Source organism: Orbicella faveolata, unplaced genomic scaffold (assembly GCF_042242905.1).
Source record: "Orbicella faveolata isolate gen_17 unplaced genomic scaffold, um_ofav_v1 contig_25, whole genome shotgun sequence".
Lineage (NCBI taxonomy): Eukaryota > Metazoa > Cnidaria > Anthozoa > Scleractinia > Merulinidae > Orbicella > Orbicella faveolata.
In genome coordinates, this window is record NW_028301553.1 from 28,320,001 (window position 1) to 28,333,625 (window position 13,625).

At 39.1% G+C, this 13,625-nt stretch overlaps 2 protein-coding genes across 2 annotated transcripts in view; both read right to left on the bottom strand.

The window, feature by feature from the left end:
• LOC110041438 (brain-specific homeobox protein homolog) overlaps window positions 1–6,679 on the bottom strand; it is an 11,236-nt gene extending 4,557 nt beyond the window's left edge. Inside the window, exons 1-2 of the mRNA XM_089294831.1 lie at window positions 6,381–6,679; window positions 5,540–5,611 (exon numbers count right to left, since the gene is read on the bottom strand). Of these exons, the coding sequence (XP_089150957.1) occupies window positions 5,540–5,611; window positions 6,381–6,585 (277 nt within the window). The 5' untranslated portion in view covers window positions 6,586–6,679. The remainder of the gene's footprint in view (window positions 1–5,539; window positions 5,612–6,380) is intronic.
• Window positions 6,680–10,127: 3,448 nt separating this feature from the next.
• The window catches only part of LOC110041489 (neural cell adhesion molecule 1-like), a 34,733-nt gene continuing 31,235 nt past the window's right edge, over window positions 10,128–13,625 (bottom strand). Inside the window, exons 11-13 of the mRNA XM_020746779.2 lie at window positions 12,928–13,128; window positions 12,282–12,312; window positions 10,128–11,924 (exon numbers count right to left, since the gene is read on the bottom strand). Coding sequence (XP_020602438.1) covers window positions 11,894–11,924; window positions 12,282–12,312; window positions 12,928–13,128 — 263 coding nt within the window. The 3' untranslated portion in view covers window positions 10,128–11,893. The remainder of the gene's footprint in view (window positions 11,925–12,281; window positions 12,313–12,927; window positions 13,129–13,625) is intronic.

Consider the following 13,625-nt stretch of genomic DNA (forward strand, 5'->3'; position numbering starts at 1 on the left):
TGTGAAGATAACATGTTATCAGGAGCCATAATCGGGGACGGAGACCGTAAGTCTTGGGATCCGCGCGCACCTATGATATAGGACAATTTTTCTATTTTTAGAACAAATTGCGCCATCCTGACGTCAAATATCCGCGCGGATCCACGCACTTGTCGTGAGCTCTCGCGTAAATGGTGAGAGTGGCGAGATTCTCTTGCAGATTTTTCACAGCGATGGCAGGGAATAAGGCAGGGAATAAGAACCAGGGCGCTTATATGTAGTTTTATGCCCTGAGCTAATTGAAAAGGTGAGTTTTTCAGGGTCGAAAGCCAGACTTCAATTTCGCGCTGTGAATGAATAATATTTGCTCGCGCTAGTTGTACGCGTAAGCTTTTGCGTTTGTTCTGTAAAGAAAAGTTATGTAAGAAAACTCTTTACTCTGGTATCGAATTAATTTGTGAGTTTCCCAAACAATGCTTAATCATAACCAAACCTTGTTTTTGATAGTTTCTTATTGTTTCTGTTTGTTTGGCGAGTTTGCAAAAGTTTTTGAAAGGAAAGTCTCATTTGCATAGTGCAGCGCGCGCGTGCACTTCAAATCCGAGTCGGTGTTTTCAATTGTCAACAAATCTTGACAAAGATTTCTTTCGTTGTCTTTTGTGCCGAGATGCTGCAACAATTTTCACCAACGCCAAAAGGCTGCTAACATCATGTGTGTTTCTATAACATAGTAAAATTTTACAATGCGAAAATAAAATAGACAAGGAGTTTTAATAATTCAACCAACAAAATCGAAATCGTTATTCCAGTTGATTAAGAAAGCGTCATCGTAATTTTGCTGATTATTTCTGCTGTATTCACCTATTTTCAGCTAAGCTTTTAATATGTTCTCAAACACTTATCAACCTTAAACATATTTAAAAACTAGAGATATGACATGAGTTCGATGTACGTTTTCACACGAAAGTGGGGAAGTCCAATTGGTCAAGTTTTGCTGATTGTACAAAACACGCATCGGCGGGCGCTCTTATTCATCGACAACAGACAATTCATTGGGTTTTTACACAGAAAAGAACTAAGCAGCATCTACACACATAAGCTTTACAGTCACTTACTGGGTCTTGGTAAAACATCAAGCTTTGCTTACAATTTAGGCGAATCTCAAACTTGCAATTATTATTATTTTTTTACTTTTCGGTCGAGATAGAGTCTGCGAAATCCTCGCAAGCGTGTGGCGAGAGGAGGGAAACTTTGAAGTCCTGAAACTCTGCTATATCCAAATATATCTAACTAGTTTTTTTGCTGTGGTTTGGAAAAGTTGTTAATCTTCAACATATGTGAAACTTAGAGTGGAGTAATATGGAGCTCTTGTAAAAGAAGCAGCAGAACACAACTTGGTCCGTGATATAAAGCGGCACATAACTAAATTCCACACTGTCTTACTTCACGCAAACTGGAGCAGCTTACGACGAAAATACTGACATCCCAGTAAAATTCCAACAGACACGAACGCATTAAGTTGTGGGCCAAAAGCATCAACCATTTCGGGAATTTCGGACGCCATTTCCCCACGCGACATCCGCAAAAATCCTCGCAGAAAAATTGAAAAACAGAAAAATTGTCCCATATCATGGGGACAACCCCAATACTAGAAATGGCGCGCGCTTACGGCCGTCCCCGATTATGGCTCCTGATGTTATTTAATTTTCACGTGTGAAGATAGCATGTTTTCGCGCGAAAGATCAACTGGTATTTCATGGGTGTTTGTAGAATAAAAAAGCCTATTGGTAGTCAGATTAAGGGTTTCATTTGTTGGGTTAGTCCTTTTGATTATTTTCGTTTCTTACGTGTCCATTGTTATTAAAGTACGATATGGAACGCAGCCTCGACACCAGTGTGCAGCCATGCTTAGAATATTTAGGATGTATCTTCACTTAGGATGCTGTGCTTCGTTCATTTGACCTCAGGATGTTAACAAAGCTATTGATCTTCTAAGTTAATCAATGAAACCAAGAAAAGGTCGACTTCACAGAAGTGTTCATGCTATGTGTCTTTGATAACTCTTTAAAATCTATTTTTAGTTTCGCTTATCACGTTTTCGAGGCCTCGTATTAGGGAGGTTAAGCAACGATGACGCCGACGCCGAGGACAGCGCTTTGTGAAAAATGAATTTATATTTTACCAGCGAAATTCGCAATTCTCTAGATCTGTTCAGTACGCCAGTGGCTCTAAAAACGTGCTCAGACTAAATATGCAATGGAAGCGTTCAATTCCAAATGGAAATACGGAAAATTAGCCGTCGTCGCTCGCGTTCCTCAAACTACGAAGAAATTGGTCATTTCACGTTGTTGTTTTGCAGAGGACAGCTAAGAAATGTACAAAGATTTATAACGCACGTGCACAGCTATTGTTTTCTCATTAAATCTTTTGTTTGGTGAAGTTTTCGTTGCCGTCGTCGTCGTGGTTTCCTTAAGGACGTTCGAATTCCGTTCTTTTTAGCTCTTCGTTTATCTGTACTGTGCCACGGCTTCAAATGCCTCTTGAAGGGTTAAGTTTTGTGAAAACGTTGGTAACATTTGGAATCATTCACGCAACAGACCCACTTCTACAAAATATGACTAAGATCGTTTGCCTTTGTTGACTCACCTTCGACATTTTTAGTTATAAACCCCTGTAGACCAAGCTGAATTACGTGCGCTAATTTTCAGGGTAGTTTTCCACGCGCTTTATCTCTGAAACGAAGTCGGTGACCCCCAATTTTCTTTACATTTCTGAGACAAGTAACTGATTATCTGACTGCAGTAAAAAGTTTTAAAAAATCTATGGATTGGAAAATTTTCGCGCGAACGTCCTTAAGCTCCCTAATATTGTTGTTCATTGACCTCAAGGTAAAGTAACGCTGAGGTAAAAAAAATCGGATCATGTCATATTATGCAGGTTAATTTTCAAGCTGTCTGCCATCTTTCTTAAAATAGCCTGGCGGTTGATGGTGGTTGATCTTTCCAAAAAAATGTACGTTTAAAAATATTGTCCTGGAGAACGCACAAGTACACATGGGCAAATTGATCATTCTTTCTGTTCGTGAGAAAAAAAAAATCGGATGATTGTTTTTGTGTCTGTAATTAATTTTTTTAGTATTAGCATTGCTCAGTCTTGAGGAATGAGAATTTCAGAAAGGCAAATGTAGGGATTCTGTTTCTTATAAACTTCAAAATTTGTTTTCGACATTTGATGTTGTTAGAAATGATTTCTTGGAGAAGATATTTAAAACAGTCGCACAGAAGTTTGTAATACGATGTAAATAATCTCGGTACAAAGTTTTTGTCCACATGTTACGCGAACCAGCTTCTGGTGGATTCTCGTTTTACTGACCGTTCCCTCAGTGCCTTTGAGAGAGAGGTTGGACTGTACTTTCATTCCGTCGGTGGACAATTTCAAATGCAAAGCTGGCTCTACGAAAATATATCCATGGCAAATTTAATAAACGTGACCAAAATTTCGACCACTTGGAATAATTCTTCTTCAGGGCCAAACTAGTTCGACGTGTCGAAACATTGGATATTAAAATTTGCGCTAATCATTTGATATTTCTGTTGAACTACGTGTAATGTTGCATTTCAAACTATCTGATCTACACTTTGAGTGAGCTACAACGGGCATCTCCCGACTATTTTTTCGGAAGAAAGATCCAGAATTAAAACAGCAGTAAGCCTTTAGTTTTAATAGAGACTCTCTGCAATAAAACAGGTGAGTGTATGCCAGTTTAGTCTGTCATTCAATTTCTTAGTTTCTTGCACAACTGCGAATCAATTGGCGATTTTCGATATATTAAAGTTCTAACTTGGCTCCGAGGCTTTGGGGAAAAACAAAATAAACTAATTTAATATCCCTCATCCTCGATGTGATTCTTTCAGTTTGTTTTATTCCCCTAAGCCTCGGAGCCAAGTCAGAATTTTAATGTATCGAAATTGGCCTATTGCACATGACAACAGTTTAGTGTACTGAGTATTGGTATGGGCCTAAATTACTGTAGCGGACGCAATTAACTTGAGAACTCTACGACATTGCCTAGACTGAAAAAGAAAACTCAGCAATCACGCTTTGATTTTGGCGAATACTACCTGCCAAATAAGAGAAACACATTAGTAAGTGAGAAAGGCTAGAAAAAAAAATGAATTTATATTCATACCTTTGAATTTTCGCGATAATCTAGTAAATCTGTTCAGCCCATCGATCGGTCTAAAAACTTGCTTAAACAAAATATGAAACGCCAGCGATCAACTACAAAAGAAATTACGAAAACTTAGTCAGCCATCGAGGGTCACGTTCTGCAAAATACCCAAAACTTGGCCACTCATTTCACGTTGTTGTTTTGCAGAGGACGGCAAAGAAATGTACAAAGATTTATAACGCACGTGCACAACCATTGTTCTGCTCAAAAATCGTTCGTTTGGTGAATATCGTCGTGGTTTGTTTAACGTGCTCAAGAAGGAATCCGCCAGAAGTTCAAGCAACAAGCGGACAAAAACTTTGTACCGAGGTTATTTACATACTCAATTCTTTGTTGAACTTCGTATGAAACACTTGAAAGTACTGGTGAAATGAAACTGATGATCACGGAAATTTTACCTGCATGTGTTTGCACAATTTCTCTGAACTTTGAAATTGATCTTCTCGAGTTCCCATGGGAAATTGATTTTTTTGGTGTTGTTTCAGGCGACTGTTTATATGTTTAGCTTTCAGAAAATGCAAAAAGGACTGTAATAGACTTAAAACTATTCTGGTACAAGGTTTTTCATTGTCCATTAAAAACAGCCTGAAATTGTTCGATTTCGTCTTAAGAGAGGTGCACGTACTGTAGAGTTTCACGGGTATGACGTTATTGTTAAGACACTACTTGTATTAAATGTAAGCTGCGTATTTATCATTCACGATAAAGTAACGAAATTCATCGTATATTCGAGAACGCTTTCCATTCGAAGAGAAAAAGGAGAGCCCTACTAATCCAGACATTTCTTTGGTCCTCCGATATTTCAGAACTCGAGAGTCCAAAAATACATTTAACCTTGCAAACAAGTCTGTTTTCGTAGCAAGATGCGAGGGATATATTTTGCGACTTAACAAGTTACACCAGGCTTGATTTGAGCTCCTGAAAATCATGTTCATAAAACACAGCCGAACCTCTCTTCATGTACAGATCTCTGTTATTACTGTCGGGATTATGGACACCTCCGATCCCAGCTAACTCCCGGGTCCCAGCTCTATTACGCACCGTTCCCTAAGTCCTCTATAGGTCCTCTAAATCGTCTACGGACTTTGTCGACAACGGAGGATGGCAAATTCATTTAATTCATAATATGAGTAAATCAATGGAAGTTTAGTATTGTTCAGTACAATTTACTGTTTGTGGTTTCGGATCTAGATGGACAAATAAATTTTATGAGGTGTGTTTCAAATGTATTCCTTCGTTGCGCGCAGGACGAATGAAAGGGTCTGAAAGGCGCCGGATAAGCTGCAAAATACAAATAAAAGAAGCTTAAAGAATATTCGTTTTACTTACAAGCATTCATCTCTTCTTGATAAGTGATAGGGGTCTGGTAGCTGCTCCAAATGTAACTGCTAAAGCCGTATGCTATGTAAGTAAAAAAAAAATGCTAGGTATTGAATTTTTGGCCCCGGTGAACTCACGTTTTCAAGAGAGAGCGATTACGGAATAAATGAACTATTTCGGCTTGAGGCGAGGCCTCAGGCCTCGCCTCAAGCCTATATAGGCTATAGAATCTCATTTCCCTGCGAATTTTACCCGATAGTGTGTATGAGTTTTAAGCTTTCGTTTGAGGACTGAAATTAACTCCAAATGCATGTAAAAATTAATGAATCAAGGTTTGAATAAACCTGTTGGGGTATTAAAAGAGACAGGCTGTCAATCTTTGAAATGTTTTCAGGAAATGCATTTTTTACACCTTTCGGATTTTGCTTGGCGTGGAAGTTTCAAAGAGATTTGATATTGAAAGGTGCTAAATGACTATTATCCGATTAAAATCAACTTGGATGCTAAATTATTTTGTACCATGAACTTAAAGCAAGTAGTATTACACACGCGGGTAAAAACACGACTTCCTCGTGCGTTAAGAGGAAGGTTTGTTAACATGTTACGAGCAATTAAATCGGAACGTATTAATACTAGACAACAGCCTAGCTATAAAGGTACAAAGCTTCGGCGATTAGTAGTTGTTATATGTTAAGAAACCGGGTTATTTCCTTCATAGCTATAGAATTCCCCGTCACTGTTTCTGTAACTCAAAATGCACCCGCGAGTAAACAATTTTGTGTGGGAACAACACGTGTAAGCAAATGACAAGAAGTCCTGAGTGAAGTCGTTCAAAATGACTTTGACTTACGTAGTTCGCAAGGTTTTCCTCTCTGATTTGTTGGCTCTTCCCTCTTTAAAATGTCATCAATCATAAAACTCTTTGGAGCTGGATTTCTCTCACTTCTCTCATCACGCCGCGGTTTCGGTCGTTGGAAAGCCGATGTTCTGGGCCAGTTTGATAAATACATTATGGGACTTGCAATGTTTGAATCGGTGCTCCTCGGTAGAAACATGTGCGGAGAAACCGTGAGATGCCAATCTTGCAAAGAAATGATTAGAGCTTGGAATACTTCAGCTTTGTGACGCTTTTTGACCTCTAGACGTGTTTTTCTGACAAGGAGGTCTAAATTGCAATAATTGTTTTGATTCGCGCAATGTTATTGAGCTTAATCGCCTTATCTTGTTTACCAAACTTTATGTTGGGTTCTGCAATTTGATTGGTTGGTTACTATCTGATCGAACTTGTTTACAAAGAACTTTGCAAAATAACTGAAAATGTAAAGGTCATTTCCCGGTGTTAAATGTCCCTACTAGACATCATTAGCGCTAAAACGTCTGAAATGGGCCTCTAGATATAACCGTGTATTTTGACTTGTCTGCGTTGAAAGAACTTCGATGTAAATAGCTTTGTTACAATTATATCGGTCAAATTAACACGTTGTATAAATATTAATTTAAAAAAAGTGCATATCTATCAAGAAATAATGCTTTTGTTCTAAAATATGAGACGTTTCCAAACGATATGAAAACAGGAGCAAGCCTTATACGTCCAAAGATGATGCAAAGTGTTACATTCCCTAAAACTTGAGAAACCATTTTGTTGTTGACAAGGTCGTTAAATTAAGAAATATTGCGATTTAACGAGGAAGTTGCTAGCCGGAATCACCACTGGTTTTTAAACTATCAATCTCTTTCACTTTAACGAAACGTTCAACGGAACTGACAGTTTAGATTACGTAAAAGTATACAATAATAATGGTATTTATCTCCGTGGGAACCAAAAATTGAAAGCGAATTAAATCAAAACATAGACGATTGAGGCGTGGGAATTGGGAGCATTCGAGGTTCTCTAGCCAGCTCTTAAATTCGAGTTTAAAAAAACGTTTTTAAGTCGTTTGCGCAAAACATTTCGTAAGAACACAAATCAAGAGAAATTGCTCGAAAAGCATGCGTCGTGCAGTGGGAAAATATTCCATCTATGTGACTCCAAAAACAGCATTTAATCTCTCGACGGTCGAAGATAAAGTAATGTTGGAGTAGGTAATAAACAAGAGCCTCCGATGATAAACGAAAGTTTAGAAGTTACGGTTTTAGCATTGATTGTTAGTAGTTAAACATTGGATAAGAAACAAAAGTTTATCGCCTGCGTGAATAAAACGCACTTCTATACAATTCTCTGTAAATGCAAAATTACACAAATAGATTTTGTCATTGAAAACCAAGGAGACCTCTCCGGATAACGTCTTGAAACAAGCAAGCCTCGATGAGAAATCATGAATTTAAATGGGTTGATTTTTTGTGGTCTTATTGACGACCGAGGGTATAGGTGGGTGGTCCTAAAGTAATTGCGCAAAATGTACCCCAAACACTTTGAAATGGCGACAAACATGGAAACAATAAATTACTCAAATGGTTTTCCTCGATCCATTTCAACCGGTAGCTACCAAAATCACTCATCTTATTCGAACGTGGCTGGTTAACCTAAAATCAGCTCACTTCCAAATACTTTTGTTGTGATTTTCCAAGAGGGGAACAATTTATGGTTAAAATTTAATTTGCACCGCGGGAGTGCAAATTAACACGTGCGTTTGTAACTACTTATTAGGGAGCTTAAGAAAACCACGACAGCAACGGCAACGGCAACGGCAACGGCAACGTCGCTAAACAAAAGGTTTAATGAGCAGACCAACGGCTGTGCACGTGCGTTATAATTCTTGGGACATTACTTTGCCGCCCTCTGCAAAACAACAACTTGAAATGACCAAATTCCGCGTTGTCTAGAGAACGTGAACCACGACGGCTAATTTTTAAATTCTTATTTCGAATTTGTCGATGTGTCCTAGATTCAGTTTCGTGATAGCTTTGACAGTGATATAAACAAAGTAAATGACTTTAGAGAACCGCGACGTTCGTAGGTAAAATATAAGTTCATTTTTTAATCGACGTTGTCCTCGGCGTCGCCGTCTTGGTTTCTTGAGCTCCCTAATCTAGTTCCTAGAGCCCTCGTTACCCTTGTGCAGCGGAACGGGAACCCGTTCCGCTGGACAAGGGCAACGAGGGCTCTGGGAACGAGATTGAGTCGTACAACAACTGAGTAACCCCAGAAAAGTTCGAACAATTAAGGATATTGTCAAATTTCAATTTCCTGCTCTCGCATTCATACGGCTGCCTGTACCTAACTAAGCCTATAGTAATTCGGTTGAGCTATTTCTAAATTACCGTGTGCCTCTGTTTCAAAACGAGTCCCCGTGCGAAACCTTTCAGATGAAAAAAGGTTTGATTTACGTGCAAATGAACCTTTAGGGGAAAGACTCGTCAGTTTTGACGGAGAGGCAAAAGGCAACTCGGAAATTGACTAATTAAATTAGGTAATCGTGAACGCAGTTTAACAACATCTGAAACTCCAAGAGCCAATTAATCAGCTTATTATTGATTTCAAGTCGAATCGCGGTATATTAACTCAAACTTAAAATGCCCAGCAAAAAGCAAGTTTCAAAATTTGTCTTTGTTGAAAGGAGTTTGCCCTTGACCTTGGGAAATGAAACTTGAGCGACGAACACCATTAAAAAAGTAAGATTGGGAACATGCTCAGTTGATAATTCATAGAGCAATTTTTCAAATTTTTTATTTTTATTTTTTCAAATTTATTTCAAACCAAACAGATAAATCAATAAGCTAACCAAACAAAACTAAATCAAGCCGACTTCAATCAGTACTTCTTGTTTCAGCTAGAAAACGTGTTCTATTGTTTTTGCCATTTGTAAGAGAATAAAAATGCTGTCATCAGCACACAAACGGGAAAAAGTCGTGCGACGTCCTTTAGTCAATCAAAATAGATATGTTAACATTATGTTCTCAAGAATCAGGAGCTAGAATCAAATCCAGTCGTGTTCTAGGTTTCAAGTTTTCCCGCGTTTGGCACGGGTTTCACGTTTTTCCGCGCTCGGTACCGGTTATACTTTTTTCCGCGCTTAGCACCAGTTTCACGTTTTCCCGCGCTTGGCACAGGTTTCACGTTTTCCCGCGCTTAGCACCGTTTTTACGTTTAACCGTTTCTAATTACTGTCTTGGCCATGCCAATACTTTCCATTAGTTAGGTCCAGTTCAGACGCCGAACTTTTCATGAGCCGAACCTAATGCGTTGAATTAAGTACATGAAAAGTTCGGCGTCTGAATCAGTCGAGAACGGCTATTTGAACTTGGAACGGCTCAGCCGTTCTTCCCGCCTAGCTCAGCCGGGAATTTCGGCTTTGGAACGGCTTTGATTCAGACGTCGAACTTTTCATGTGCCGAACGTATTGCATATACCTTGCCTGAAAACCGCTGATGTTTCGATGTGTTATGGTTCAAACTAAATTAAGTTCGGTGAATTAAGTTCGACGTCTGAATCAACAGGCGTGCTTTTGATAATTTGGGTCGGTCCAAATTCGAATTAAGTTCGGCTCATGAAAAGTTCGGCGTCTGAACTAGGCCTTAGGTTCGATTTTACGACGATTTTTTTTCACGGTGCCCAATCCATTTAGGACATAAACGAAATGAGTGAGAAATACCAACATCGTGCTTTAAGGTACTTTATTGCCGTACGCTTTTAATAAAAAAAAAGTTGACTTGCTTATTACACAAACCTGGTATAACAAATATTAACACACACAAACGTTTATATAAATCACCCAAGCATGCAATTATCGCCAGAGGCCAGAAGCCGACATTCAATACCTAACTACTCTGAATAAAACGCTGTAATTGCTGCGGCTTTGCTTATCAAGAGCACAGATGGCTTTATAAAAAGAAATGCAGTGGCTTTTCTCTGATTCAAATGAATTTACTTATTACGAAACTAGGAGAACGCAAAAAAGTCACAGAATATATTAGTAGAGAAAAAGTAAAATAGACTGAGAGAAAAAGACGTATATTCGTATCCCAAAATTCCATGTTCATGACATAATGTTGCAAAGATCACTGTGGAGTTCCTGATTGGTTGTTACTTTCGCGCTAAAATTCACAAGCCATTATTAAAGAGCCAATCAGAGACAACTAGGATCCCTGTTCTACGTCATCAGTGATTAAATTTTCCCAATTATTACTTACTAGTGAAAAAATTGATTGAAAATCTATTAAAAAAGGAATAAATTCTTTGCAACTGTACATTTATTGTTGCATAATTGCATGAAAGAGTAAGTTTGAACTTTACTATGAGCGTTTTACAAATGAAAACTTATCGGTTTCAGAGACTGTCGCAATCAATGCTGCCTTGTGACACCACTACATGGAAATTAAAATTGCCTGAACGAGAAAGAAATTCCGCATAGTTTAATCGATCACAGGCTTATACATACGCAGCATGGAATTTTGTGTTTGGATGTTTATTTCTTCTTCTTTTATCTTTTTAAATTTTAATGTCAATTTTTTAAACACCCAGCAAAGCTTGGAAAGATAATGCGGAAATATAAAGCTCACAACGCAACACTAAACGTTGGAAACCACGAATAGGTTCCTTAAAATATCCACAGCGATATGTCTTCCTCTTTTTAAATGATGCCAATTTAAATTACTGTAGTTACGACGTAAATGACCTGATAACTAAAAGGGAGTTGAAGCAACCACGATAGCAAGGGCAACTGAAATGGAAGTGGCCAGATAAAAGAATGAACACATTCATTGGGTTTGCACGAGAAACGATGTCACACGTGCGACGACGGATACTGGGCGAGCGTCATACATCTCAAGCCCCGTCTAAACACCACGCCGGAGGAAATTTCACTTTGAAAACGAATTAAATGATTTCCGTCCAAACTACGCCGGAGGAATTTAAAAACGCAACAATCACCGGTCATTTTGGATTTGTGCATGAGGAAAACTCGGTCAGGGAAATCACAGGATTATCGTGAGACCATCGTTTTCGGAAAGCTTCGTTTTCAAAATGTTCTCCGTCCACACGAAAACGAAACGTTTTTAAATTCATCCGGTTTGAAGAGCGTTTTCCAAAAGCCCCGTTTTCGTGACGGATTAGTGTGGACGGTAGACCTAACCGTAGAAATAAAGCTGCGTTTTCAAATTCCCCCGGTGTAGTAAGGACGGGCTTACTGTACATTTCTTTTGTAGTCTTATGGAAATAGAAACATTAATTCTACGTGTTTCAGTATATGAACCTATAAGGTGGTCTCCATCTAGAAACAAACTGACTCGTGGTGGTAACAAGGGATATCTCTTATATTAGACGTAGTCCTTGCAGTAATACATGTAGTGGTTGTTGCTTTAACTCCCTTTCTTTCCGACCCCGACAGAGATTCCCGCTGATTTGCACCAATGCAGGCTCACCAGTTACACCTCTTCAGTCGTCGGCAATGGTTTCCTGGAAGGAAAGAAAAGTATTTTCAGGTAAGAACAGAGATTGCCTACGTGTGCTTAAGAAACGGAATAATAAATTCATGAAAAGAGGCACGTCGACACATGACCAAAGTCCGATTAAGCTAACCCAGGATTAGCAAGAATTTTGAATTTTGTTTCGGTTAACTTTTAAACTTGCTTTAGCGTTAACCGGTTGTTCGGAACAACCCGGCCCAGAATTTAGGATCGGTGACGTCACCGGCCGGCCGCGTGCAACACTAGCCAAGAAATTTTTCATCCCAGGCTTTGCGAGGTCATCGAAAAAAGACAAAATAATAATAGGGAGTTCATGGAGTCCTAATATGAGCAAAATGGGCCTTACTTTTCCATCTCTGTGGCGTTCCTGTCCATGTCTAAAGATGAAAAAAGAAAGATGAGTAATGATGAGAGGAGTCAAATTTCTTGTGAGAAAGAACATTTAATTTGTTAGTATTAGTTTTAACCACGTGCCGAAGAATCAGGCAGGAAATGGCTGATAGCTGTGCCATTCCTTTGCGCCCAATGTTGCTTATAGTGTACGTAAATTGAAATTATAATTGCATCTAATGTTGTAGAAGTAGAACAAGATTCTATCTCAACAGTATTGCGCACGATTTTAGGCAAGGATTCCCGATGCAATTTGCATATTGCATGCAGCTGTTATTTCTGGTCTGGATGGGGTCAACGACAACTGAAAAATGGTCAAAAAACATAACTGACGACGGAGAAATACCCGAACAATTAACTGACAACTGGAGAGGTTTTAGGTCTAGGAGAGGTTTTTTGTCTTCAATTAATTATTAACCGCCACTTAACTGACAACTGACAAATGGCCGAAAATTTAATTGACAACTGACAAGTAGACAACATTTAAACTGATAACTGACATTTGCCCTCCCCCCCCCCCCCCCACCTCTCCGCCATCCAGACCCTCTGCCAATGTTGCAGGCAATGTTGAAACATGTTCTTTGACAAATCATCAAACTTACAGTCATCTTTTCCTCCAGCTCCCTCTCCTTCGCCCTTGCCGCCGCCGCCGCCACAAAGGGCCTGTTGACAGCAGAAGATGAGCCCGCATGAATTGAAAAAGCAGCAGAAGAAATCGATGGCAATCAGGACAAGGAGGATGACAGCAATCACAATACCGGCGATGGCTCCTGCTCCAAGCTTCTTGAAGCTCTCTAGAACCCCTGCAAATACAAAACAAACCAATCAAAACCACGGTTTCGCTGTGCTTTGTACTAGGAGAAGGTCGACCTCTATTCTTGGAAAGGAATCGCGTGTGCCAGCGAATTGTTTTAGCATGATCTTCAGTGCAAAACAATCACAATTTTACCATTTTACTCAAAGCAGCGCTGCTAGCATAAATAAGATTGTTTATTTCTTGGGGGCATGATAAAGTTTTTTTCACTTGTATTGTTTGCTTTTTGTTTTAAGTACCCGTGAACTATTACGATAATTAAAAAAAAAAACATGACATAACCTTAGCATAATTTTTCATCATTGGAAACGGTACCACGGGTCTTTTTCTACGAAGCGTGAGTAGATCACAACAATAATCATCAAGTAGCCTCGTTCCCAGGCCCTGGAAACGAGGCTTAGTTTCAACTTGATATTATTGATTGCTTAATTCCCAAAAAACAACGATCATCAGCAACTTCATAAGCAGAAATCCCATTTGTAGATA